This window comes from Apiospora phragmitis, assembly GCF_038363925.1.
Source record: "Apiospora phragmitis strain CBS 135458 chromosome Unknown utg000001l:1.0-2902119.0:1.0-2906034.0, whole genome shotgun sequence".
Lineage (NCBI taxonomy): Eukaryota > Fungi > Ascomycota > Sordariomycetes > Amphisphaeriales > Apiosporaceae > Apiospora > Apiospora phragmitis.
Genome location: NW_027117399.1, coordinates 2,579,628 through 2,607,451, shown reverse-complemented (window position 1 = coordinate 2,607,451; position 27,824 = coordinate 2,579,628). Strand labels below are relative to the sequence as shown.

Sequence of the window (27,824 nt, the reverse complement as noted above, 5' to 3'; positions counted from 1 at the left end):
TGAATAAAAAGCGATTAATAATCGATATTATATCGTTTTAAGAGTTATATAAAAAAAAGGAGATAATAGAGATTTATTAAATAAACGGACGAGATAACCCGGTAAACGTTTTTACGAAAAAATCCCTAAATAAAGCCCTTAAGTAGCTTATTTTAATAAATAAACTAATTATATAAATAAAGGCGTACGTTAAAAAGCTTCGCCTATATAACGAGTAAACGAAAAGTAAGGAGTAAAAAGGAAAGAGGAGGATTTTCCCTTAAAAAAGAAAAACTATTAATATTAGAATAGCTACTCTAAAGGCTTCTAGCACCTCTTAAAAAGGGCGTTACGTACGTGCGACGCACGGATTATTAGCCCCTCGTATAAAAAGGTGAGCGCTAACGGCTTCCCGCTAGTTAATAAATAGAGGAGACAGATAAAATATAAGCATTGTCTTAACCCCTACGCAGCGTACGTACGTATTAGAAAGCCTATTTAATAAATAATATAAAAGATATAGCGAATCGATTATTTAATTTACGTAACGCGAGACGCGTCGGCGTTAATTAAGCCTTTAACTTTATATAATAATAATTAAACCTCCGGACGCGTTTTAATTAAAGAATCGATTATTAAAAAGTCTTTTAAAAAGATCTTAACACATATCGCATATAATTTACTCTCGTACGAAATATAATTAATAAATATAAGATATAAAAAGAGGATATATATAATTTTAACGAGACCGGGTTTCTTATAAGTTAAATCTCGTCCGAAATAGTCGTAACCACCTTCGATTAACGCGGAAAGCCTAGGGTAATATAATAAGGGAACCGAGAATAAGTTACAGTTATTCAAGGCGTCGAATTAAACGGTTACGCCATCCCTTCGTATATTATCTTTATTAAAAAAACGCACCTCTTTTTTTAATATAAAAACAGTTTATTATTAAAGGACTAAATAATCGTAGTTATTAAAAATAGATAAATTACGAGTAAAAAAGTAAGGATTAAATTCGATACTTTAATTAATATATTAGGTTTTATACGAAGGGTCGTTATCGCCTCTTAGTTTTAAACGACTATAAAAGCTATTGCTTAATAACTTTCGAGCTTTATTACGAAAAGAACTCGATTATTATACTTTATATACCTTTTTATTTATTATATAAGCTTTAACTTTTTAATATCGGCTGTTTTCGTACGTTAAAAAAGGCGTACGGAAAAGAAATTAAACGTTTTATACGAGCGCATATTACTTATATTTTTAAGGAGGACTTTCTACTAGCGTTTTTAAAAGTGTTCTAGGCGATTTTTATCGTTTCGAATATATAAGGAGGTTTTTAAAGGACAGGACTCGTTTCGTATAATCCGGAATATATTATTTATAATTAAATATAAAGCTACGTATTTTAATACCTCCGGGGACGTTTTTCGGCCTACTTATCCCTTAAGAATTAAAAATTTTAAATAACTCGATTAAAGCCTAGTCTTAAACTAAATACGTTTAAAACCGTCTTATATAATATTAAAATAACTTTCCGATATTTATTTTAATTAGTTTTAATTAGATCGTAAAAGTTATAACATAAGTTATATATCGAGTTACTCTTTTAAAAAATAAAAACGCGACACTTTAAAAGTAAATAAGATATTTAGCCGGCGCCGCCGTACGAAAAAGAAACGGCTATAAGATAAAGGATCACTTTATATATAAGCTAAAAAAAACTATAGTTTTAAAGAGACGTTAATAAATAGTTATAAAACGAATCGCGTCGAAGGAGTAGTTATAAAAAAACGTTTAAAATACGCTTATAACGCTATAAAATCTATAAAGAGCCCGGGTATAATACGCGTAGTTATTAAAATAATATAAAAACCTTTAAAGATAATAATTATTAATACATTTAAATTAATTATAAACGTTATAATTAAATTAATTTATAACTTATAAAGTTTAATTATAAAAAGTGCGCAGCTCGTTTATATACGCAGCTCGTTTATAAAGTATATTAAACTTATAAGATTTATATTACTAGTTAAACGCCGCAGCTTAAAACCGTTATTAATTAAAGCTTATAAAATATAATAAGCTATCTTTTTAAAAAGTATTATATCACCGCGCTTATTAATAAAATAAAGTCGAGAAAAGAGATTAAGTATAATATTAATACTAACGATTATTATTAAATCTAGCCGCTTATATAAAACTTAATTAATAAAACATTTATAAAAACACAGTAATTTATAAATTAACTAAATCTTTCGATAAATAACACTTCTAACGGCTACTGGTCTAATAGATTGTTAATAACTCTCTGCCCTTTAGTTAAATCGAGCTCAAAGAATTCCACGCTATCTATACATACCTAAACCTTCAAATCGAAACACGCCAAGCTCTAATAAGCCGAAACACTATGCGAGCACGCGTCATCTCCGAATTCAAACGTCATCAACAGACTATCATTCGCGTGTTACGCGACGCGCCTGAGGCAGGTTCACTTTACTTTCAATGGATAGCGTGCCACTAATAGAGTGAATATATATGGTCTTACGTGTTTTTTTCGTGACGCGTCGACTGATCAACCTCGGAAGATCATCCTTAGGCTCCTAGAAGTTGCCGGTCGTTACTTTAATAAGAATATTAGCGAGGCTATAATCAAGGTCGTTAACGCGTATAATATTCGTAACAAGGTCGGGTATTTTATACTTAATAACGCCGGCAATATCGACACCGCGATAGATTACATCGGTTCCTAGCTTAGCTTTAATAAAAGTTATCGGCGCGGTCGCTACTTCGGTCACATTCTAAACCTAGCTGCTAAAGCGTTATTAAATCCTTTACCAAACGACAGCGACAACATAACCACATACCTAGAAGAGGGGCAAGAGATGACCGCCAGCCATTATGAACAATGGCGGAAAGAAGGAACGGTCGGCAAGCTTCGGATCCTCGTCATCGCTATTGATCAAAGCGACCGGCTTAACGAGCTATTCCTCGCATATCAAAAGAATAAATACGCCAATTCTAATAACCCGGCAAATCGAAGCAGAAAACCTCTCCAGCTCGTTAAGGACAACTAAACACGTTAATTAGGAACCTATTACATAATCAAACGTGCCATCAAATTACGTCCTTACCTCGAACATACCCGCGTTATATACCAATAAGCCTGGGAGCGAGAGAATATGTTGGCTGGAGGCATTGGGATTAGGCCTTTGGCTCAACGACCTGTTTTTCTGATGGAAAACCATTGGCTGACCGATGCTGACTGGCAGGCTCTAAGCAGAATTGCCGTAATATTGAAGGTTTTTGAAGACTGCCTTATTCAACTTGAAGGTGATGGTCAGATCCGGCAACGATCACACGGCTTTGAAGGATCCTATGGTAGCATCTGCAATTACCTCAATGGATTCGAGTTCATCCTATCGAAATTGGAGTCTTTTAATGCCGACGCTATCAATTACCCGATCCGGTGGAATACCAAATCGGCATCAATGCTGCGGTGGGCAAAGTTCAACGCGTATTACCAATATAAGGGCTCAAGTGTGATAAACCCTACACCATAGCAAGCTCCGAACGAACGACGCGCACAAATTACCAACAGCTTTCGAGCTTACCTCGATAAACAACACCAATCATCCCCAGCAATAAACGACCGCGAGCCGACCGACGATGACGAGGCGCCTCATGATGAATATACACGATGGTGTGGTGAACCGATCGAGCCTTCCGATTCGAATGTGTCAGATCCGATAGAATACTGGCATCGGCAACGTTCGAAATACCCTCGGCTTTCTCTTATGGCATTGGATTTTCTTACTATACAGGCTGTGTCAGCTGAATGCGAGAGGTTATTCTCTACAGCTGGTCGCTTGTTAACTACAGCCCGCTGCTCTCTTGACATTACGATCGTGTAGATCTCGTTGACGCTCCGATCTTGGTATAGAGCCGGTATTGTTCGTGAGATCGACCCGATATTTCTGTCAGTTGCAGCAGAAGCAGTAGGTAAAATGGATTACGGGGTAGTATATGCCGATACATGGTTGCAACAACAGGTCAAGAGGCAGAATAAGTAACTCAACACCAAAAGATCATCACTAAATAATATATACCAGTCAACCAGTTAACCAACCATCAACCAACAAAACCACAGGCTCCCAAACAGCCGAAAACATCAACCAACCGGCTAGTCATGACTAACCAATCAACGAAGGCCAGTCGGTTGGTGTGGTTGGTACATTGACAGCCTTGGATATAACTAAAGTGCCACTTTGACCCCTGTGTGATAATATACCCTAGAAACCCTGAATACCCTACCCCGTGAAGACGCCACACCAAGAAGATGGCGTTGGATGTTGATGGGCATCGACGTACCCGCTATTGAAACAAAAGAGATAGTATAAACACTCCCACTCAGTCACCCCGAGATAGGGACCTCCTATAGTAAAGCTAGCTTAGAGCGCGAGAGGCATGTCTATGCTAACACACGCCTGAGGTGTGCAGGTAAGTGTATGACCCTGAACATAATCATCGTATGAGCCGACACTTGGAGCCTCGACCATTGATGGGATGTCTAGTCAATGACGAGGTCCTGAGGGTAATGCCCGCCAGACCCAGCCGAGCCGTCCGGGTACGTGTCACTGGCGTCTGTCAGAGGCAGTCTCTCCCAAGAACCCGAACTTGGTCAAATACTCACTCGTCGAACTGGGAGCCTACTCCTAACAGTGCTTCGTTCTGCTTGGTGCCCTTGGAGGACTTGCGGTCCTTCTTCTTCGACTTCTTCTTGTCGGACGAAGGTGCAGGTGGTGGGTGTCCGTAGCTGACGCTTGCGTGGTGGGCTTGAGTCGAAGACCTGGACGCTGTGAGTAATATGATCTAGACATGAGGCTTAGGAGGAGAAGGGATACATGGTGTTTGAGATATATTCGAGTGGGATGGTACTTGGATAGGTGGTTGGCCTTGAGACTGAACATGGGATACTCTGACCTGTTTGAAGCCGGAACAAGAGGGCGAACGAAAGGCCTACTTATAGAGGGAAACCTGACTGTGGCAGACCTAGTAGCACGATTGAAATTCGTATAGTTCGGTGAAGACCAATTGATCAGACATACCTCTTGTAGCGAATTCGGGTGCCCCTTTCAAGACGCGATGCATGAACCTGGGTGCTGGTCCGCTGATTGGCTCGATTCGGGAGGTAGGTCTAATCAATATTTACGATTGGTTAGAGAATGGAACCGCGCTTCCTCAGTGGAGGAACACAGCTGTTGACCCGCTGTAGTCGAGCTGTCCCCCTGAGCTCGTGCGAACCACAAGAACCCCTGCTGTACAGGCGCCCGACATCACAGGGAACTGGCAGGCGACAGCAGTAAGGCAGCCAGTCTCTACTGTTTGGGATGGCTCTGGTCCATCAACTGCCGAAGGCACCACCCCTCCAGTATCAATAACAGCTGGGTTCATTGGTTAGATTCTGGTGAAGTGCAACAATGATCTGCAACTCAACATTCGGTCAACCCAAAGCCCGTTTTCAGGGCACATGTCCCAGCCTGATCACCAAGCGATGTGCACTGCGTAATATTTATGGCTACCCAAGTCGTGTCGAAGCCAACTCTTCTCCTCTTTCTTCACCAACACTCTTCTCACGCTTATTTTCTTTCCCTCGTCGTGTCCAGGTTTCCCCCATTTCGTAGAACAACTTGAACTATCACAGTCCTAGCACAACTCAGCCTTACTCATCATCATCATCATCATCAATTGTCGTCGTCGTCGTCGTCGTCCTTACAATTCACAATGCCTCCAACAGTCATTTACGCAAACAAGCCCAAGAACTTCTCACTCTGGGATTCCCACAAGGACGTACTGAAGGAACTCTACTTGACGCAGAAGAAGCCCCTGAAGGATGCCAAGCAAGTGATGGAGTCAGAACACGGATTCAACTGCGACTTCACGTAAGTCGATGCTGATGACAGACGATGATGGATCAGTTGCTGATTTGACCAGCGTGAGTACTTACGAGACGACTCTTCGAGACCATCTCGGATTCCGCAAGAACCTCAAGCGCTCAGATTGGGAAGCAATCGGGACGCACCACGAGAAGCGACAGGGCAAGGAAAGCGAAATCACTTTCCTCGGCGATCGATTGACACAAAAGCGAGTTGCCAAAGAAGTCGATCGATACCGCCCCAGGATGGACAACGCCAGTATCCCAATGCGTGGTAAGTAGGAGTCGAAATGCATCAACAAAATCCAATCCGAACGTCCCTAACGGTGAACTGCACAGTTCCAACTCTTCCCTTGCCGGCCAGTATCGACATCAGAACTCCGCCACCAGCCTCGCTCAAGGCCCTTGCTTCTTCCCAGTCGTCCGAAAACGCTATTGTGGCCAGGCCAAGGACCCAATGGATGAATACCAACACAGAGCTGGTTACAAGGTTCATTCTTGGGAACAAACCAGACTCCGTCAGTCTCCAGAACGATATGAACTACTTGCATAGTGGGCGGTTCTCCAAAGCACGGGCTAACTTGCCTATTAACGAATTCGCTGTCAATCTACTAAAGCTCAGTTAGTCGATACTATTTGTGAATTGTTTGCCGCAAATTGCTAACTTTGCCGATGAAGTGGCATCTCGCGGTCATCAGCTTAACAAGGACATGTTGCAATTGTTAGCCTCTCTGCACCAGATGACAGGATCTCCCATGGTTTTTGGAATGAACACCTCGGTTGGTGTACTCCTGCACGCTAGCTACATGCTCTCCAACGGATACGAGTTAGATCAAGAGCGGTCCTTTATGCGATGGTTTGCGACGGTGGCTGATGTTCAGTTACTTCGAGATTTCCTCTCACAGAAAACGCCAACTATTATTGCAGCATTGTCCATTTCGCTTGTAATCAGTCCCCGCTACCCTGGTGCATACGGTATAGCAGCCAAACTCTGGTTCGAGATAGGACCACCAGCCCATGAAGGTAGATACTCCATCGAATCAATGTGTATGTGTGTTCTATTCCATATGGGTCCGGTCGCGCTATGGGATTTGTGGAAACGCATTTCGCGAGTTTGGAAGACATCCTTTGATGGCTGTTGGTTAAACGTCGAATCAAATGTAATGGGGTGGCTGCTACAAGTTTCAATTGGCGATACACTATTAATAAAGGATGTAATAGATTCGGGGGTATCCTGACCAACGTACATCAATTTCAGCCCTTGTTCATGGGATGCGAGGGGGTGGTCTGGGGAAAGTGCTGAATCCAACATTGAGTGCATCAAGATGCTGGTAGAGGCTGGTGTAGGCTTGAAACCCTTGAATATGAACGCTATCTACGCGCTGCTTCGTCGTGCTCCAGAACCACGCGGTCAGATTCCGGAGAAAGAGTGGCTCTGGCAGCTTGATTGTGGAGTTGAGTTTATAAGCTTATATATCAGCTGCGTCAAGGATTGCGTCACTGTTATAGGCATATGTGTAGCTTCTAGTAGAGGCCTGGACTGCCTGCGGGAATACGTGCGAGAGAAACCACACCCCCTTTCGCCTACGAAGCAAGAGGTCCTTCAATTGGCATTGGTAGAGGCGACCAAGAAGCGCCTTTAGAGGATAGCCCAGGTGTTACTCGAGTACGGAGTCGATATTGAAGTGAAGCTCTTGGAATATGCTTCATGGTCCTGTATACGCGGAGTCGATCGTCGGCCCATTGTTGAAGCGATTGCCAGAAGAGATCTTGGTATGATAAGATTACTTGCCCATTATCGCGCGAATTTCAACCGCCAGGAGGTTTTGGATGCTGTTGTATTGGCAGGCAAGGCGGTCGACCAGGCAATCGATCATGAAACCATCCTCGAATTACTCTCAGATGTCGGTCTCAGCTTCCAACAACACTGGCCAATAACAATGCTCAAAGCAGTCGGGTTTTTTAACCCCGGACAGAGGCCTGATGACATTCTCATCAAACTTTTACAAGAACGTGGTGTAACTTGGGACACAACGGTCCTCGCTAGTTGGAAACCTTGGGAGATTTGGATATGGGACGACTGGAATTTGCGGGGGGTGGAGGAACGGGACGATAGTGAGATCGGTGGGATGGACTTCCTTCACGCCGCCGTTCGGAGGAGATGTCACATCGATACCATCCGATACCTACTGGATGAGGGAATGCAAATGCACTCCCCGACCTTGCGACTTGGATGGCAAGTCGATTCTGCAAGCCGCTCTTGAGAGCAGAGGCCTGGATCGAGTTAAGGTAGTTCCGATGCTACTTGACCGTATGACAGCAGACAAAGAGTTAGACTCGGTTTGGCCTAGGCTACTCAAATTTTCCCTGTCTTGTGGAGGTTTGGAGTTCTTCCATTATATGAAAGGCCTTGGTGCAACGGTTCCACTTCCGACCGGTTATGTCAAGGCAAAGCAACGATTCGGTTTTATCCCCAAGCTAATTGAAGCCAAGGCGAAGGGATGAAATCGTCACGGAAACCTGGAATCGCGGAAAGGGTTTCAAGAAGATAAAAGAGGAAGATCGAAACCAGTTACTGTTAGAGACTCTGAGAGCAGGGGGCTTTATTCGGGCTTGCACTCTGGTTGAGCATGGAGCTAACATCAATCGGGAGGTGATCTATTCGGCCAGCTGGACAGCATCTATGTACATGACAACAGCGTTTCAGTACGCATGCACATGTGGGGACTGTCCTCTGTGGTTCATTCGGCGTTTACTTGAATATGGTGGTCAAATGACGTTCGATAGAAGGAGCAGGGTTACCGCATTGCATTCGGCGGCGTATGACGGGAAACTGAACCTAGCCACTCTCTTCTTGGAGAGCCATGCGGATGTCAATGCAATATGTACCCCCTATCACTACGATAACTGGGTAGGCAAGTTTTGGAAACTACATGGATACTGGCCCCCATCGGAATTCACTCCGTTCGATTTGGCATCGGTGGCGGGCAGGCTAGATATGGCGAAGTTTCTCCTCAACAGTGGTGGACGAAGTGCAAATCCCGGTCTGACTGGGTTTGATGGGGCGCTAAAGTATGCGCAGAGAGAGGGCAAACACGGGGTTGTAATGTTATTGAAGCAAGCGTCGGCGGCGCGAAGGGAAGCTTTCTAGCTATTGCAACAGAGAAGAGTCACGATAACATCTCGGTAACGAAGTTATACACATCGGCCAGGGTCCTAAGAAAGACAGAAGCTTAGATAATATGTACTTGATGATGCGGGCTCTTGTCAACGATATTTTCCTACATTATCTCAGATCAGGTACTTCTATAGGACATCAGTTCACCCAGTGTTGCTTTCCGGCCTAATGAAAAAAAAACCCTAACTCTTCTCTCAGTAGATGTAAACCTAAGTAAATAGTTTTCTTATCACCGGAGACCAGGTGTCAATAGATGATATAGAAACTCACAAACTCGTCATTCTGTCGGTCCGTCAAGTCCAAGAACGCATTATCGCCGATGCGCGCGCGAGCCGTAACAGCCTCCACCCCCTCCGCCGCTTCCGCCGGCTTGACAGCGGCTATAGTAGTATCAGTCCCCCCGATGGGCTCCACCGCGCGGCCCGAAGTGTCGTCGCCGTTATCGATATCCGCGGCCTCGTACCGGTCCTCCATGCTCGTGTCTTTGATGTGGGCAGGCTTGCCGTGGCGCACGCGCCGCCGCTCCTGCAGCCGGTTGAGGAAGAGCAGGTTGGCGGCCTGCAGCACGGCGCAGGCGGCCAGCGCGACGAAGATGCCGAGCACGGCGCGCAGGCCCGGCAGGTAGGCGGGCGCGTCGTGCGCGTTGAAGAGCAGGGGGCCGATGATCTGGCCCGCGGACGAGCCGGCGTTGTAGACGGCCATGACGGCGGATTTCTTGGTGGTGCCCGCCGTGTTGCCGACGATCCAGACGACGATGATGGGGTTGACGCCGTACATGATGGCTAGGAGATAGTAGCCCACGAGGAGGGACGTCTCGTCCTGCTCGGCGCCGCGGGGCAGGACGTAGAGCATGGCGGTGCCCGCGATGGGCGGCAGCGTCAGCAGGAACATCACGATGAACTTGATGCGAAAGCGCTGGGCGGCCAGGCAGGAAACCATGATAACGATCCACTGGACCGCGCCGAACGGCATGTTAAGCAGAGAAGCGCGGTAGCGATCGTAGCCCAGGCCGTTGAGGATGAGGGGGCCGAAGGTGTTGGTGACGCTCGCCGCGGCGTTGAGCAACAAGGACATGCCGAACCACAGATACGTCTTGGGCTCGAGCATCATCTCGCCGACGTGCGACCACTTGAACTCGCCCGAGCCGGTGCCCGTCTGGTTGGCGCGCAGGCGCTCCATGGCCTTGGGCTTGCCTCCTCGGCCAGGAAGCGGGCGGACGGGATGTCGGCGTCCAGTTTCCAGAAGACGAACGGGGCGGTCACGACGGTCATGAGGCCGACGAAGAGGAATATGCTGGGATTATATCACGCCATGTAAGCAATGATGCCCCTAAATAAAAGAGAGACATGGGTCACATCGATATAGTTTGCTTACATTTGCCACGACGCGAGTCGATCAGACTGGATTTTGCCCAAGCCATACGACAGCGCCGATGCCGCTATGGTCGAGAGGCCGTTGGTGCCGTACCACGTCGCGACGCGGATCGGCTGCTCGGCGCGGCGGTACCACTGCGACGTGATGATGCTAAAGAGGGGCAGGCAGCCGGCTTCGAACAAACCCAAAAAGAAGCGGGCGGCGAGCAGGTCGCCGAAGTTGCGGCAGCTCGCCATGGTGGTCTGGGCGACGCCCCAGCCGAGATCAGGAAGGGCATCAGAACGCGGTGGGGCACGCGCACGATCAGGAACGAGAGGAAGGGCTGCGAAACTAGCTGCGCGATGGGCAGGATGGAGCTGACGAGGGAGTACTGGTCGCCGACGAGGTGCGTGGACTCGCGCAGGCCGAAGGTGGCGGCGTAGCCGAGGACGGACTTGTCGAGGATCTGCAGGAAGTAGACCCAGGAGAGGATGGCGAGGATGACCTTGTCGGTCTGGCGGCGGATGCGCTTGTTCTTTTGGGCCAGATGTGATCGGTATTAGCGGATAGCCATTGAGATGTATCAAGATATCGTGAACCATCATCAAAGTGTGGACTCACGTCTTCTTCTGTCACGGTCACCCGTGCTCCTTCCGCGATGAGAGCCAGGGCCCTATCGCCATGAGGCTTGGAAAGGAGCGCATTTCGAGAGTTGGAAGAGACCGCATGTCTCAGCTTCTCCCCCGGAAGCCCCTGCCCTCTCTCTGAATGTACGAAGGATACCTGCCATCTCTATTCTTTTCCAGTAGTAATTATAGTAGTGAGAGCAGCAAAGTGATCAAACCAAGAGCCCCCTCGAGATGGGGAGAAGAGGACGACGACGGTAGATATGGCCGCGCGAGAGAGAGGAGATCGGGGAAATAATAATGACGAATGCCGTGCTGGTGATGATACCTCCCCCACGTCCGGGAATGTCGTGCAGATGTATATGCAGCTATGTTGCTATGTGAACCGCTTTTGGAGGCCTCGACGTCAATCTTGGGATTGAGTTTCGCAATAGTCGTAGGTCATCTGCGGGGATGCCCTCTGGATTGGAGCCCGGACAGTGGCGGGCCGGCCGCTGGCGGGAAGTTACACGACATGGAAGTAAGTTGGGATGACAGAGTCATGGTGGGATGGTTTCACTGAGCCACAATGCTAGCTGTCCGGGTTTAACGCACCGATCCGGAGCGCAAAGCGTGGGAAAGCCAGTGCGCTGACTTTTTGAGAAGTGAGAACGGGAGATGCAGAGTTTCGAGGATCTGTTATTGCCGTCAAAACAACAACCACGGACTCACTCATCCACCATGTTCCATTCGGGGAGAGAATAGAAGCGAGCTTGCTTGGCACGGGCAAGGGACCCGAATCATTGCTACCGCTCGGGAGAAACATACCCCGCAGAAGCCACCCCGCAAAACCTTATGGCCGAAGGGCATGGTAGCATCGCTAGCGAAGCTCACGTAGTATTCGAATGTTAGAGGTTTACGGCTGTCGAGTGAAGTCTGCGTCGGGATTAACTTCGTGGCACTGCTATCACGAGCAAGCTTGCCTGCAGATTATTATGCGATTTCGCTGTTCACTTCCTGTTTTGACTAACCTACTATGATAGTATATCGCGATGGCCCGTGCATTTTACACATGTTACTGTCTAGAGCATCCAAGAAATAGGTATGCTCGATAAGCAACGAGGCATGAAGATACATTGGTGCACTTTACACTTTACACTTTCATTACGGCGACCATTAGGGGGGTCCTCGTAGCCCCAAAATGATTTCCCTCGTCGCCTTCGACCTCGACAAGATTCTGGTCTAGCCCAAGCAGCCTATACCGCTGGAGGCGCTGGCCGCCATTAACTTCTTACTGACGGTAGCCTACGTAGCCCTCATCTGTCACGATGACTGGAGCGAGATCCAAGACCGTGTCATCGCCCAGCTGTCCTCCGACAGCCCAGACCTCACCAAGCTGTGGTTTCTCCCGGCCGGAGGCACGCGGATTTTCGGGTACCCTGCCACCGCAGACGGGCTCTTCGAGTGCCAGAACCGCTGGAACCTCTGGAGCGACGACGAGTTCACCACAATATTGTCGGCGTTGGACGCCGCGCTGGCCGCCAAGGGACTCGAGCCGGAGGAGGTCAAGGGCGAGCGGGTTGAGTACCGCGGGTCCTCCACCAAGCTCCACGTGCTGGGCCGCCAAGCTGACGGACAAACCAAGGACGGGTGGGACCTTGGGGATATCAAGCGCCGCCTCATTGTGACGAATATGGGGTCGCGCCTGCTCCGGCAGGGTCTGTTCCCAGAGGGCCTGCTGCGCGACTTCGAGGTCCGCGCCGACCCAGGCGACACCATCGACGTCGTGCGAGATGACGAGCCTCAGCGCTCCGCGTGCTACCATGGGCCGGAGAGGATCACCGGTATCCCGCGGGGCCAGATGCTGTGGGTCGGTCGCGCCGGGATGACAGGCCGGGCAGGAACCGGTCCACGGCTTTGAGTAGTGAGCACCATACGTTCGTTGAGAACCTCAGCGAGGCGATTGCTGCCATTCGTGCCATCACCGCGTGTTTGTTTTGAGTCGATAGGCCACGGAGGTAACACATCCCTTTGCTAGGACTTCCCCTTATATACGCAATGTGCAGTCTCTTGCCCTTGGGTAACATCTATGTAGTTTCGGTCTAAGGCATGTCCAAGAAGCTACGCCACGTGGATGCTGCCAATTCCAAGATATTAGTCATGTAAGGGGTGTTTCTATTTTAGTAAGGAGTACTTTGGAAACAATCTAGGGCATCTAAAAATCATTGCTTGTCGAAATCTATCTGAGACGAACATGAAATGCACCCAGGATCACCAATAATACCTCCTATTGAGAACAGAGGCAAATCAAGGTTCGGTGCTGTCTTAGGGCTGCTCTAATGGCTTCCAAAATAGCAGCAGCGTCTCGGCCTGTTGAATGGGCTTTCGTACGTACGTACAAGTGGGGGTTCAAGTGGTGCTGTATTGCTATATTCTGTTGTTCATGCCTATCTATAGTGCTAGCTGCGAGGGGCATCGTATGCCCCTCTTAATGAAACAGAAAAGGGGTTCGTGCGCGCAGGCACGTGGCACCCCTTTTGGAGTAATATAAACAGCTTTAGTTCCAGCTGTTCCAACACGGCCATTTACGAGCCTCCCTTTCATTTTCTCCGTATTATTGGAATTAGTTACTCTTAAGAGAGACGGGTTTGTGCGAAAGAGAAGGGAGTTGGTTTCACACCTGCATCCGATCCGCAAACCTGCAGGTGACGATTCGGGATGCATGCTAGACCTGCATCCGCTTACCCCTTGCATGTGTTACGATACCTGGAATCCTTCGGTGCAGCCAACACCATCGCCCAGCATGCACTCCTCCGCGACTGAGTTATCTTATAACGGGCAAGTTTCCCCACTGGATCTTCTGGTTTCTTTCAACTACTTCATTTACACTCTTAAGCTACCAGGTTAACCACAATATAATTACTACTTTACCATAACTTTGCCAAATCTTTGGGCATAAGGGAAATATATCTTCGGCTCGTACGAGATGCAGGTAAGGTGCAAATAATGCACTAATAAATCTTTCTACTGGCAATAGGCGGCTGATCAATCTATAAACATCTGTAAATAGGTCCCACGCGGTCTCTTCGCCCTTCTCGCCACAGTTATTTTGAGCGCCTCTGCCGCACCCGCCGCCCAGCCAAAGCAGAACGCCGCGCAGGCCAGCACGTACTACCTCGACTGCGGCTCTAGCTCGGTCACCAACATGTGCTCGGCCCAGAACTCGGGCGCCTACTGCAACCCGACGACGGGCGCGTTGACGGGCTCGCTGGCTGGCTCTTGCGGCGCCTGCAAGTGCATCAAGGATCCTGTTTGCACGCGGGGTTGCGCCCCGGAAGTAATTTCAACGATGCCTCTTCAGACTCTGGCATTATGGACTGCAATTAGCACACAAGGTCCGGTGCATGTGTGTTATTCGGAGACCCCGGACATTCTTCGGTGTTGCAAAACAGGTCCGCACTGGAAAGAAGATGGTGTCAAGTCACTATGGGTGCACTAGTGTAATTCCGAGTTACCGCACATTTCTCATCTTTGGCTACCTGGCTTGCCTGGGCATGCTGGTAGAGTTGATAAACAAGGCGCACAAGGTGTTTAAGCGACAACTAGAAGTGCCGCTGAACCTGTATTGGAATGTCTCTCATCGATCGTGGCTGCTTAATTGACCGTATCATTACTGGAATTCACCTGCACCATAACGAACCCTCATATTAGTTGCAGCTATGAAGCACCTGTAATTGATTTCGTGTTTGTCTGTAAAAAGAAAGGGGTGGTTCAAAAGGGGTAGTGGGGGTTCGTTAGTAGCACAATAGGAAGGAACAGCTCTTATCGATAAGCCCATGAAATGACGTAACCCCACTCAGCCACGGGGTTAGCTCTCCCAACGTCACTAATTGATTACGTTGGAAACATTTCGCGAATGATGCCTAGCAACATTCCGAATAATCCATCTTCTGATCAATCCTGCTTTCTGTGATTCATTCAGAAGCAGCCAGAAAGATGTTGTCCGGAATCAAGAAGTTCGCCGGCGGTCACCGCGAAGGCCAGGACCACCATGATGAAGAGAAGAACAAAGAAGAGCAGTCGCTGACCACGATCCTCGCTACGCGCGAGGAGAGGGCGAGTCTGCTGCTGCTCGTTGTCGAGTGCCTGGAGGCCATGCGCCAGCAGCTGACCAACGCCTTTGAAGTGGGCGACGACGTGAGTGGAGTGGAGCCGACCAAGTTGGCAATCAACCCTCAATCCCAGACGGAGCTCAACGTTAGTGACGAGAAAGCCGCGGACCAGCCCGCCGCGCATCCTGCTGAAGAAGAAGCCGAAGCCGCAGCCGCAGCAGAGGAGGACAAATCGGGCGAGAAGGCCAAACAGAAAGAGCAGAAGCGACGCGAGCAGCTGACCAAAGCGTTAGCCAAGGATGATTTCGTAACATTGAAGAAATCCTCGATCGCTCATTTCAACCAATGGCGCGACCACGTCCTCGAGCGCGTCGGCGAAATCGTCAACCAAACCACGGATGATGACGATCCTGACATCAAGAAAGCCAAGACCGAGGAGCTGCACCGCCGTGATCACGACCAGCAGCAGCAATGCACCAACCCCCCAGGAGCAAGCGTTGCCGCTCTGCAAGATGACGACAACTCCTTGGCGCACTTGCAGAAATTGTACCTCCTCCTCGCGACGCCACTTCGCGACCTCGATGATGCGCACCGCGTTCTGGTTCTCCATTCCCTGCTCCTGCTCTTCCTCAGCCTTGAGACCTACCAGGCCGAGTCGCGCGTCCTGATGCTGCGGCTCGCAAGCGCCCTGGCCGTCCCGCCGCGGATCCTGGCCGAGGACGAAGGCTCAGTCGCCAAGGGCCTGCTCGAGGCCGCCAAGCACATGAGTGCCGACGAGCAGAAGAACGATGCAGTCGACAAGAACTCCAAGTCCCGCAAGTGGAAGGTCGGTCTGGGCGCCTTGGGTGGCGCCGTCCTCATTGGCGTGACGGGAGGGCTTGCTGCGCCTTTCCTCGCTGCTGGCGTAGGCACCGTCATGGGAGGCTTAGGTCTCGGCGCTACGGCTACGGCGGGCTACTTGGGTGCGCTGGCGGGGTCAGCGCCACTTGTGGGTGTCTTGTTTGGCGCGTATGGCGGGAAAATGACGGGTCAGATGGTCGACGAATACGCGAAGCAGGTCGAGGACTTCGCCTTCCTGCCGGTCCATCCCGGCCGCGGCAAAGGGAAGGAGAGCGAGACGCGGCACCTGCGCGTCGCCATCGGCATTTCCGGCTGGCTGCTCCTGGAGTCCGAGGTGGTGGACCCGTGGAAGGTCTTCCTCGCCAGCAGCACCGAGGCCTTCGCCCTGAGGTTCGAGCTGGACGCGCTGCTGAAGCTCGGCAACGCCCTGACTACCTACGTGGCCAGCTACGCCTGGGGCTGGGCCAAGAAGGAGATCATCAGCCGCACCATCTTTGCCGCCCTCGCTTCTGCCCTCACGCTCCCGTACGGCCTCGCCAAGGCGTCCCGCGTCATCGACAACCCCTTCAGCGTGGCCAAGTCTCGCAGCGACAAGGCGGGCGCCGTCCTGGCGGATGCGCTGATCCACAAGGTGCAGGGCGAGCGGCCGGTCACGCTGATCGGGTACTCGATGGGGTCGCGGGTTATCTACGCGTGCCTGAACGAGCTGGCGAACCGCAAGGCGTTTGGCCTGGTCGAGTCGGTCTGTCTCATCGGCGCGCCCGTGCCGTCCGATACCGTGTCGTGGCGACGCATCCGCTCCGTGGTGCCCGGCCGCATCGTCAATGTCTACTCCACCAAGGACTACCTGCTCGGCTACCTGTACCGCACCAGCAGCCTGCAGTACGGCGTGGCCGGCTTACAGACGGTGCGCGACGTCGGGGGCGTCGAGAACGTCGACGTCTCGGACCTGGTCGACGGGCACACGCAGTACCGCTTTTTGATCGGGTCCATCCCTGCAGAAGGTGGGCATCGAGGGCATCGACCCCGAGGTGGTTGAGCAGCAGATGCGGTCGTTCCGCTGGGAGGAGGAGAAGAAGAAGAAGAACGAGGAGGAAGTACAGAAGAAGGGCGAGGAGGGTCTGGGGGAGGAGAAGGAGAAGAAGTCTTCCGAGGAGTTCGCGAGGGAGCTTGAGCGGAGCTCTAATAACGAGTGGAAGGTTCTTCCGCGGAAGGAGATCAAGCGGAAGGAGGTGCCGAAGCCGTCTACATCGTCGCAGACGCAGGCATGATTAGTGAGTTGGAGGCAACTGGGATATATGATAGGTAGTAGGGAAGATATGAGGATACTAATAGCACAGGCGGGAATCGAATTGAGTTGCGGATATATGTTTACAAGGTATGCCGACGGAGTCTTTCTGTAAATGCACTTGACAATATAAGCAGGAATTACATGTTCTAGTTCTAACGCCATTCAGCCACAAACTACCAGCTAAGAAGATGGTAGCATCATGAATGTACTACAAGTCATCTTCAAGACTCGGCTTTATGAGCTGTGCACCATAGCCTAGTGATACTTGCTATAGATATGACAAGCCACCTCGTGGTTCCAAGAATAGCGGTTGGGAACTTGTAAGTAGCTTTCTTCCGTTTTAAATATAATAACCCCTTAAAACCCGAGTTTTACTATAGATAACTATTGTCTAGCTTCGATGCTACAGCTCTAGTAGCAGTGACGTAGGCACCTAACTACCTATATTGTTATACCGGCGAAACAAACTGTTCCACTCGACGTCCCGATTCCATATCTAGTTTCACATGAAACTAAACAGCAATAGAGTTACTGGGATACAAAACGCAAACGACAGGCGACGTCCCGGAGGTACTCACCCAACGGAAAGATCAGGTGGCTCAGCAGCATAACCTTAATTCGACAACATGAGACTGGAAACGCGCAATGCCCTAGAAGCAATTATCCCCGCCGGCAGCTTGCGGTTGGGGGAATACTGGAGAAATGCTGATGGTCATACCAACCTAAGACAAGAGATCCTCGTAGCCTTCTTCCAGGCTGCTCTCAAAAAGCCATACGATCAAGAAACTGGGACGTAGAGAAGACCATATCGCCAAGGGAGATGGAGAGATCCGCGAGAGGAGGAAGGTACGCCACGAGGACGAGCATGAAAGGGGTGTTAGGTCGGGATGGGCAGTGGTATCGACACATGCCGCGTATGGGTTTTGCAACCCAGGTAACACCAAAGAATGTTCATCATGGGGGCTGGAAGCGAGAAGGTCAGCCGCGCACCCTCTAGTGGAGAAGCTCATGGGATAACGATTGACACCACGCCGCAAGGGGAACCCGCCGGTCGCGAGGACTAACGGACCAAGTAATGCGCCAGCCGGTGGTTGTCGAATTTCACGACTCTCGGCATTTCAAGGTTTTTGAAGGTCACACGAAAAGCTCGGTACGTTGAGGAGGAGCCCGACAGCGGCAAGGAGTAGGAACGCGGCACCCGATGAGTATGACAAAGTAGAAGTTGGTCAGTTCCAGGTTATCAAAGGTCCTGAATCAGACACTGTCCATTGATTTACTGGAAGAACCGTGCTAAGATAAGATACATCAATAAATTGTGTACGAATCAACTTTGTTGAGTCCTATTTCTGTTGTCTAAAAGTTTCAAGTTCCCCAGTGCGGACGTATTGGGCGCTCAGCGCTGTGCCACTTGCACCAAATCCGCTACCTAACTACCTACTGGCCTACCCAAACAACCAACGTATTCACCGGCGAAAGCGGAAGGCGGCGCAAGCTTACCGACTCTCTCCAGTTCACGACTGCCGCGACGGTGGTGTGCTTTGCTTGATCAAGGCGAAAACTAAGGATGAAAGTTTGCCCGTTTGGTAAATCCTCTCGGGGGTTCATCGGGTGGCCCAATGCATTCGTTCGTGGGATGCACCAAACCACGCAGCGCCGCAGCGGTCAGCAGATTGAGTTGCCATAAAGGTTCAGTGGTCCCCTCAAATGTGGCACAGTTACGCCACGTACTGCCAATTTCAATGTCCGCTCAAGAGACAGTCAAACAACTAGAGAGGGTAACATCGATCCAGCGGAAGAAGAACAAGCTTAAACAAGGTAAGACGGGGCGAGATGAATAGAGCCCTTTTGAGTTTCGATGGGCCGGCCTCTCGATGGCTAATCATGGATTCAGATCGTCATCATGTTTTAGGATGCAAAATTAAGCCCTCCTTGCAGGAAGCGGCACAGCTGATAGCCCGTGGCCGGTTTACCGCTACCGCCGCCGACGTGACCGTGTGCCATGACCAGCGTGCAAAGTACAGAACTGTGGGCAGACCGGAGTGCAGACAGGCGACCGCTCGATGCTTCTACACCCCCCTCACGGCCCGAGCTGGTGCCACTCGCAACTGTGCCGTTCTGTGCCGCAATCTATAAGTAATAGTCCGTTCCCGCTTATCTCCACCCGAATCCTTTGCGCCGCTTCATACCTGTCGCTCTTCATCTAACTGAAAACCTAAGCATGGCCACACCGATTGGGAATCCCCTTGTCTTGCCCGGTGGCTTGCGGCGTAGTCAGGAGCATTGGGATGAACCGCCTTAAGGGACCCGAAAAATGCCGGGCTACTTGGCGATATAGCGGGGCTCACCATGCGGCATGGAAGGGCGCAGCAGTGTGCACCAGGTTCCATCTAGAGGGCACATTACTTGCGCGGTATACATGATTCTTAAAATAGCTTCTCGATAGTTCTACTCACCAAATGTAATATGGGTCACGACGTGTGCCAAGATACCATGACAAAGAGGCACTTCACGGCGACGTGATGGAGATAATGTTCTGCTACCCGTTAGTATGGCTTCAGACATCGTACTTATAGGATGCGTGCTGCATTCCGAAAGAAATCCCAACTCACCCATCCATCCCTCAAGGTGCAATCAGAGGTGTCGAACCGATCCAACAAACACACCATCAGCACCTTACAAGATGGACTCACGTGGGCTTCGACTCGCGGCCTTCGGGTGCCTTGCACTCCTCAGCCCGACATGCCTTGCTGCACCAACCCTACCCGAGCTCATGGGCAACGGATCTCTTCCCTTTGTCGGTGCTCGTGGTCAGCCAACGCGGGACCCGCTGAACGACATGACCTCCTGCTCAGGCCTGAGTGGTTAGTTGACCAGAACCTTTCTCTTGTCAGTGGCTTTCCCGCTTCCGGCATTTGGGCTAACACCGTTATTACTCTAAAGGCCCCGACTTGAAGTCTGACATGTACGATGAAGTGCTCGCCTACGGCTCGTTCAACAGTAAGCTGTGCAACCAACCAAACACCCACGAGAGGGAGGCCTGGAAGACGAGATCAGCAGGCGCTAGCTAACCTTGGGGGGTTTTGTCGCGAAATCGCAGTGTGGATGTCGGACTGGAAGAAGCAAAACATGGGCAACGACGACGCGACCTGGCTGTCCGACTTCTGGAAGCCGCTGGGCCAGCAGCAGAGCCACCTGCGCTGCGACCTGCCGCAGTCCGGCGCCTCGAGCGACTGCAGCGCGCCCAACTGCGACGACCTGGGCCCGGCCAAGGACGCCGCGGAGTCGGCCTGGAAGTACATGGTGGTGCTGTCGGCGGCCAACATACACATCTGGCTGTCGCGCATCTACGAGTCGAGCGTGATCGCGCTCGACAGCTTCGCGGCCAACCAGGTCGCGCTCGCGGCCACGTTCATGCCGACCAAGCCCGACAACACGGCCCTCAACATGATCGTCTGGAACGCGGTGGGCGCCGGCATCGGTGCCATTTTTGATGTCGCGGCGGGCGTCACGGGGAATTTTGCCTTTGGCGTCGTGGGCCGCTTCGTCGGTATGGCGCCGTCCGACATGATCGGCGTGCTCGCCAGCAAGGACGACCTGACGTCGCACGTTGGCTCGCTGGAAGTGTAAGTTTTCTCTTTTCTTTTCTTCTAACTCCTCCTTAATTAAACAAGGGGCTCTAGCGCTGACTGCTGCGAAATTGTTTGTTCAATAGGTGGGCCAACCAGACGATCGGGGTGATCCAGAGACTCGGTCAAGTCCATCAACAAGCAGCTCATCACGGGCCGGGGCACCTGGACGCCGCAAAAGGTGGAACATGCCAGCGGCGACATGATCGACGTGCAAAACCTCTTCAACCACGGCTACTGGGTCGACGCCAACAACATCCCCGTGCTCAAGAACAACGGGCCCGACCTGGCCGCCATCATGACGCAGTACTTGTACGCGGGAGTCGTCAACCAGGGCTGGATGGCGTCCAACGTGTACCTGGCCTGCCTGGACATGACAGAACAGGAATGTAAGATCTCACCCTCTCCCCTTCACCTAATGGCCGCTTTGTATCGTCCTTATACTGATTAATACCTGTCTATAAACAGTCAACGACGCTAAAGTCAATGCCGGCAACAACGACAAGCGATTAAAAGTCTACTACCAGGGTATGGGCTGCTACTTCCAGATGAACTCGCCCGACAAGGTGGGCGCCCTGACCTACTCGCGCGTCGACAACCCGCCCGGCTTCGAGTCCCTCGACTGGGAGACGTACCGCTTCTCGACCCACGACGTGATGAAGTCCAGCATCGACGCCTGGCAGGCTGGCGGCTTCGGCTACAAGATCGGCCAGCGGCAATTTGAGAAGAAGTTCAGCGCCGGCGCCTCGGTCCAGGACCAGAACTTCAGCGTCAAGGGCCTCTTCACCATCCCCGTCTGCAAGCCCGGGTACATGGAGGACAGGAAGAAGGTACGTGGACATTGGGCACACACTCTTCGTTTTCAATTTACACAATTCCCCCATCTCTTTCTATCCCTTCTGATTCGGATATTGTATCATACGGGGGCAGCTTTGACAACTAACGCACGATGACTATATTGCAGAAGGTAAACGACTACGGCCTCGTGGGCGCATCGCTCGACGGCAATGACGAAAAGCAGATCATGCCCAAGAGCAGCTTCTTCAAGCACCTGGTGCCGCCGGGCAAGCGCGACTGGAACAATCAGGTGTAAGTTACCTATCTACCTACCATCCTCCCCCCAACCAGTGTCGAGTACATACTTCAGACTGCTAATACCACGTGCAGCTTCTGCTTCTGCCGAAATATCAAGGACCAGAACGGGAAGACCATGCAAGATTTCCAAGGCGGCCATCATTTCAGCTCCGGGTGGCCTTGTAACGAGCACGAACGTTAAGCTCGTGTGCTTCATCAAATCCGGGTTGAATGAGGATGAGGAGGTGGGGGGACCTGTGCTGGTTGGAGAAGCCGGGACCAGTGGGGGGGGAGTGGGGAGGTTTTATTGTACAATCAGCATCCGCCCGTTTGTGGGGACTGCCAACGCTCAGGTTGCCAAGTGTACATGTAGATACATTTTCCATTCTGTACGAGATTATTTATAACTACTTGCACTTTCTACGGTTATTCTTATTATTTACCACTCCGCAACATGCTTGCCTGCCGACGAAGCAATGCACCCTCACACGTGTTAACTGCTAGCGAGCAATACAGCTGTTCTGGCAGTGGGGTCTTCGACCATTTCACTGGGCCTGACCAAGAGAGCCCCATCGCCTAATTCTCGCGTGCTGATTCGCCCTGTCTCCATCGACTTTGCCCTCTTGGGAAACTCCCTCCTCCCCAGAAGGAAAAGTCAATTGCCACGAGGGAAGGGAGTAACGGTCCCAACTATGAATGATTACGCCTCCAGAACAGTTCATTCTGGAATGTCAGTGCCGCTTTCCACTCCCGCAAGCTGGGACCGCCACGGGAGACAGACCGGGTTTTGGATGCTGCGTCCGGCACTAACTGAAGAATTGGGCCGATAGTCCCCTGGAAATGTAGCTTCCAGCCCTGCACGGCCCGCTGTGGACTGGAATTTTAGGGGACGACGACGACAACGCGGCTTGGGACAGATGCGCATCAATTCCGCTGTCGCAATCGCAATTTTGGGAAATCAGAACACCGAGTTCTGTCCATGAAACCCGTTAATTCATGCAGATCGATGGGCTGATTTGCTGAGATTAGCATCAGGGAGATCCAGACCCTTGGGAATGGTGAATGGAGACGTCACTCAGGGGGCTCCATCGCTCCATCGCATGTTTCGCGGGAAAAATTGGAAACAAAAGGAAACAAAAAAGATCAAAAGACGAACCTCTGCCCACTGATTTTCCAGTAGTCAGTCCACTCCTCAGTCGCATTGCACGATTCCGTAGCGTGTGAATAGCATCGGAAAACCCCCACGATCGACAAATAACCACAGCCATGTCGGTGCCCATGTCGGATTTCAAAGTCATCATCGCGGGCGGCAGCGTCGCGGGCCTCACGCTGGCCAACGCCCTGGAGCGGGCCGGCGTCGATTACGTGCTGCTGGAGAAGCGCGACATCGCGCCCGAGCTCGGCTTCGCCCTGCTGATCCTGCCGTGCACCACCGTCGTCCATGACCAGCTGGGCGTCTCCAAGAACTACCTGCCGCCCGCCATCCCTTTCAACATCCGGGAGCACTGGGACGGCCGGGGCGGGCTGGTGAGCCGGACCAATGAAGGCCACCTCATCGGCGAGCGGTAGGTCATATGAATTGCTCCCAACCTAACCTCGAGAGAGAAAAGAAGAAGAGAACATCGGAAAGGCTGAAAGGAAATGAACGAATGCTAACAAGAAACTGGCATGGCGTCTACAGCGGAAAGCGGCCTCTCATCATGATTGCGCGCAGCCGGTATCTCCGCGCCCTGCGCGACGGCATCGCCGACCAGTCCAAGCTGCGCTCGCGCGAGGGCATCGTCAGCTACGAAGAGGGACCCCACGGCGTGACCGTGACGACGGACAAGGGGAACCGCATCGAGGGCAGCCTGCTCGTCGGAGCGGACGGCATCCACAGCGCAATTCGCGCGATGATGCACCCTACCGTTGATACCACCAAACGTGCGTCTGATTTGGCTCTTGCTGCTGCTGCTGCTGCTGCTTCCCTCTTGGGATGAGAAAAGGCTAACAATATATGGCCATGATCAGAGTTTGAAACGACTTTCCGAGTCCTGATCGGCACATCATTCAATCACGACGTAGATAAGTAAGTCAACAGTGTGGAGTGACCAGTGACTACTGCGGCCACAAATTGGCTGACTAATATATCGTGCAGCAAGGAGAAGCTCCTCATGAAAGAAGGGTCTACGAACCACACATTGCATCCCGGTGTCGGCGGATTGGCCTGCGCCTCCATCCCGGCAAGATCTTCTGGGCCATGTACATCCCCCTCGAGAAGAGGCGACCGCTGCCGGACGAGTCGGCGGAGAAGCGGAGCAGCTACTCGGAGAGGGACATCGAGGAGGCGATCGCGCAGTGCGGGGACGTGCACTGCTGCGCCGAGTCCACGTTCGGCGACCTGTACCGCAGCCGCACGGCGACCATCATGGTGCCGTTGGAGGAAGGCGTGGTGGACCTGCCGTGGAGCAGCGCCGGCGGCCGCGTCGCGCTCGTGGGCGACGCCGTGCACAAGACGACGGCGACGCTGGGGCTGGGCGGCAACGCGGCCGTCGACGGCGTGTGCTACCTGACGAACGAGCTGATCCCCCTGCTGCGGCGGACCAGCCAGGCCGCGCGGCAGCCGACGTCGGCGGAACTGGCGGAGGTGCTGAGAGAGGTACGAGAAGCTGCAGCGGCCGCGGGCCAGCTACGCGATGAATGCGTCCTACTACGCGACGCGGTTCGAGACGCTGCACAGCTGGTGGGCGTGGGTGGTCAAGTGGATCTACGGCCTGCTGCCCGTGGGGTTCAAGGTCCGTGTGTTTTCGGACTTTAATGGCAGTGCGCCCGTGTTCGACTGGCTCCCTCATCCGGACGCGGCCGCAGAGGGCAAGAAGGAACAGTGAATGACCGCCTGATTTGGTAGGTTAGCTGTGGTTTTATTCTTTCATTTTCACATGTGATTAATAGTCAAACATGATCAATTCATGGTCGAGACCGGCCTTTTTTTCGGGGGGGGGCGAGTGCCGCAGTGCGGGAGGAAGGAAGGAAGGAAGTGGATCGGATTTATTGATGATTCATAATAAGCGCCTTTTTGAACAGGGGAAATGACGGACCGTCACGACCACGAGTCGCACAGAGCTGGAAGTTACCGACTCAAGCCAGGGAGGAGCAGTCAATGATCAACGAGTTCAGTGGCCCAGTGGGGCGGGAGCTGCTGCCAGTCGACACTACCGAAACGCCTCGGCTGGCTTGATCATCTGGCCCGAAGTAGCGTCGTCATTCTTTCATTCGGGCTGTGTTGTTAACAATCGTCGCATTCGGCGTTCATGTATAATACCTCAATGCTATTCGTTCTACGCTGTTTAATCAATTGAGCGTTATCTATCAAAACGCCATCCATCACAGCACCTATCCACAATCATGCCGCCCAATCCCCAATGGGTCAAGAACCTGGCCCCCGCCACCCCCCACGGGGGCGAGCTGCTAGCCAAGGAGCGTGCTTCTAGCAACATCAACGTCGACCAGCTGGCCGAGTACCTATTCACCAAGGAGGCCCTGGATCAGCGGGAGCGCATTCTGAAGGTGCTCGCCGCCGACCCGGTCTTCGACAAGTCGCAGAACTACTTTCAAGGCCGCAACGAGCGCATCAAGGCCTCGCTCGGCAAGGCGAAGCGCCTGACCCAGCTCGCCGTCCAGCACAAGTGGTCTCCCGAGGACCACTCCTGCGCCAATGACTTGCTGACCGAGGTGACGCCGTACCGCCTCCACGACACTATGTTCCTCATCACCCTGCGCGAGCAGGGCACGCCCGAGCAGCAGAAGCTGTTCCTGAAGAAGGCGGAGAACTATGAGATCATTGGATGTTACGCTCAGGTATGTGATGTGGTTCTGTCATTGTTCTTTTTGATTAGCTATCAGCTCACCCGTGGACTGAATTAGACTGAGTTGGGTCACGGCTCCAATGTCCGCGGCCTCGAGACGACGGCCACGTGGAACCAGGCGGACAAGACCTTCATCCTCCACTCGCCCACCCTCACGGCCTCCAAGTGGTGGATCGGCACCCTGGGCAAGACGGCCAACTACGCCGTCGTCATGGCCCAGCTGATTGTGAACGGCAAGCACTACGGCCCGCACCCTTTCCTGGTGCAGATCCGCGACCTGAAGACGCACGAAGTGCTGCCGGACGTGCACGTGGGCGACATCGGCCCCAAGTTCGGCTTCAACACCATGGACAACGGCTTCCTGCTGCTGAACCAGCTCAAGATCCCGCACGTCCACATGCTCGCCCGCTTCTCGCGCGTCGACCCGGAGTCCGGAAAGTATCAACGGCCCGCGAACCCGTCGCTCATCTACGGCACTCTGACCTGGGTCCGCAGCAACATCGTGCTGCAGTCGGGCTCGACGCTGGCGCGCGGCGTCACCATCGCGACCCGCTACTGCGCCGTGCGCCGCCAGTTCCAGGACCTCGACGCCGCCAAGGACGCCGTCGGCGAGAACCAAGTCCTCAACTATACCATGGTGCAGTACCGCCTGCTGCCGCTGCTGGCCGCCACCTACGCCCTACACTTCACGGGCCAGACATGGTGCGTCTCTACGAGGAGAACCAGAAGCGCATGTCGGCCGCGTCGGATGGTCAACTGAGCGACGCGCGCCGCCGCCCGGGCCCCGAGGAACTGAACCCGGGCACTGACCTGCTCGCGGACCTGCACGCGACCTCATGCGCGCTCAAGGCGTACGGCAGCACCGTCGCCGGCGAGGGGCTCAGAACCTGCCGCCGCGCCTGTGGTGGGCACGGCTACAGCTCCTTTTCGGGCATCGGCTCGTTCTACGCCGACTACCTGCCGACGCTGACGTGGGAGGGCGACAACTACATGCTGACGCAGCAGGTGTGCCGTTACCTGCTCAAGTCTGCGCGGGCCGTAATTTCAGGAAAGGCCGGCGACAACGATACGACGCGCATCCTGAAGACATACCTGGACCGACGCGACACGACGGGCGCCGCATACGACATTCTGGCCTCGGACTCGGACCTCGTGGCGGCGTACGCCTGGCGCGTGGCCCACATGACCTTCGAGGCCCTTCAGAAGCGCGACGTCGAGAAGCAGTCGTGGAACTCGCTGCTCGTCGACTTCTACCGCCTCAGCACGGCGCACGCGCAGTACATGGTGGTCAAGTCCTTCCACGACGCCCTGTTTCAGCCCGAGCAGGCGCGCGCGCTCGAGGGCTCGCTCGACCGGCAGTCCGTCGCGGTCTTGCACAAGTTGTTCCGACTGTTCGCGCTGCACACGCTGGTGGAGCGCGAGGCGGACGAGTTCTTCGCGGCGGCGGCGACGACGGCACGGCAGATTGCGCTCGCGCGACGCGCCGTCATGGTTTTGCTGTCAGAGGTCCGCCCGCACGCGGTCCGGCTCGTCGACGCGTGGAAGTTCCCGGACTGGCAGCTCGATTCGAGTCTGGGGCGCTACGACGGGCGCGTGTACGAGGACATGTTCCGGCGCGCGAGCGAGCTGAACCCGCTCAATGATGTGGTGTTTGACTCGAACCCGAACAGTCGCGTGCTGTTCCGCGGGGAGGCGCGGATGTCGAGTAAGCTTTGAGGTAGGTGTGGTTGATTCGTTTTTGCCACTTCGCGGCGTGTATTGTATGTTAGATCTCGATGGGGTTCGTGGTTTCGTGCGTGGTGAATTATGTGTAAAGTGTAGACGGGCATTTCGGGACGCGTGTCGTGGGTAACTACTGCCGCAATGTAGATATGTAGAGGACTAATAGATTTTTTCTTTATGTATTGTCTACTTTCTGGACCGTCGCAAATTTATCGGATGTGTCCGTCTCCCTCTTGATTCTGAACGAGTAGCTCC

The 27,824-nt window shown here is 52.4% G+C and overlaps 9 protein-coding genes across 9 annotated transcripts; 7 read left to right on the top strand and 2 right to left on the bottom strand.

The window, feature by feature from the left end:
• Window positions 1-4,558: 4,558 nt before the first annotated feature.
• Window positions 4,559-5,442, bottom strand: PG994_000795 (uncharacterized protein; the record flags this gene model as incomplete). Its single annotated transcript, XM_066852204.1, has 4 exons — window positions 4,559-4,625; window positions 4,682-4,837; window positions 5,097-5,185; window positions 5,245-5,442. 4 exons carry the CDS (start codon window positions 5,440-5,442, stop codon window positions 4,559-4,561), a joined length of 510 nt encoding a protein of 169 aa, XP_066722836.1.
• Window positions 5,443-5,772: 330 nt separating this feature from the next.
• Window positions 5,773-6,549, top strand: PG994_000794 (uncharacterized protein; the record flags this gene model as incomplete). The annotated part of the gene is made up of 3 exons (XM_066852203.1): window positions 5,773-5,930; window positions 5,989-6,197; window positions 6,263-6,549. The coding sequence occupies 3 exons, from the start codon at window positions 5,773-5,775 to the stop codon at window positions 6,547-6,549; spliced, it is 654 nt and encodes a 217-aa protein (XP_066722835.1).
• A 2,665-nt stretch (window positions 6,550-9,214) lies between these two features.
• On the bottom strand, window positions 9,215-11,929 carry PG994_000793 (uncharacterized protein; the record flags this gene model as incomplete). Its single annotated transcript, XM_066852202.1, has 6 exons — window positions 9,215-9,229; window positions 9,372-10,256; window positions 10,295-10,394; window positions 10,476-10,717; window positions 10,771-10,989; window positions 11,888-11,929. 6 exons carry the CDS (start codon window positions 11,927-11,929, stop codon window positions 9,215-9,217), a joined length of 1,503 nt encoding a protein of 500 aa, XP_066722834.1.
• A 166-nt stretch (window positions 11,930-12,095) lies between these two features.
• On the top strand, window positions 12,096-12,980 carry PG994_000792 (uncharacterized protein; the record flags this gene model as incomplete). Its single annotated transcript, XM_066852201.1, has 2 exons — window positions 12,096-12,101; window positions 12,306-12,980. 2 exons carry the CDS (start codon window positions 12,096-12,098, stop codon window positions 12,978-12,980), a joined length of 681 nt encoding a protein of 226 aa, XP_066722833.1.
• A 2,075-nt stretch (window positions 12,981-15,055) lies between these two features.
• On the top strand, window positions 15,056-17,050 carry PG994_000791 (uncharacterized protein; the record flags this gene model as incomplete). The annotated part of the gene is made up of 1 exon (XM_066852200.1): window positions 15,056-17,050. The coding sequence occupies one exon, from the start codon at window positions 15,056-15,058 to the stop codon at window positions 17,048-17,050; it is 1,995 nt and encodes a 664-aa protein (XP_066722832.1).
• A 7-nt stretch (window positions 17,051-17,057) lies between these two features.
• PG994_000790 (uncharacterized protein) lies at window positions 17,058-17,282 on the top strand (the record flags this gene model as incomplete). Its single annotated transcript, XM_066852199.1, has 1 exon — window positions 17,058-17,282. One exon carries the CDS (start codon window positions 17,058-17,060, stop codon window positions 17,280-17,282), a length of 225 nt encoding a protein of 74 aa, XP_066722831.1.
• A 2,700-nt stretch (window positions 17,283-19,982) lies between these two features.
• On the top strand, window positions 19,983-22,204 carry PG994_000789 (glycosyl hydrolase family 71-domain-containing protein; the record flags this gene model as incomplete). The annotated part of the gene is made up of 7 exons (XM_066852198.1): window positions 19,983-20,163; window positions 20,243-20,299; window positions 20,400-20,925; window positions 21,046-21,317; window positions 21,397-21,758; window positions 21,896-22,017; window positions 22,096-22,204. The coding sequence occupies 7 exons, from the start codon at window positions 19,983-19,985 to the stop codon at window positions 22,202-22,204; spliced, it is 1,629 nt and encodes a 542-aa protein (XP_066722830.1).
• Window positions 22,205-23,268: 1,064 nt separating this feature from the next.
• PG994_000788 (FAD binding domain-containing protein) lies at window positions 23,269-24,869 on the top strand (the record flags this gene model as incomplete). The annotated part of the gene is made up of 6 exons (XM_066852197.1): window positions 23,269-23,567; window positions 23,684-23,925; window positions 24,013-24,070; window positions 24,140-24,194; window positions 24,230-24,609; window positions 24,641-24,869. 6 exons carry the CDS (start codon window positions 23,269-23,271, stop codon window positions 24,867-24,869), a joined length of 1,263 nt encoding a protein of 420 aa, XP_066722829.1.
• A 517-nt stretch (window positions 24,870-25,386) lies between these two features.
• On the top strand, window positions 25,387-27,563 carry PG994_000787 (Peroxisomal acyl-coenzyme A oxidase 1; the record flags this gene model as incomplete). The annotated part of the gene is given in 3 exon segments (XM_066852196.1): window positions 25,387-25,839; window positions 25,906-26,553; window positions 26,565-27,563. The coding sequence occupies 3 exon segments, from the start codon at window positions 25,387-25,389 to the stop codon at window positions 27,561-27,563; spliced, it is 2,100 nt and encodes a 699-aa protein (XP_066722828.1).
• Between the last annotated feature and the right edge of the window lie 261 nt (window positions 27,564-27,824).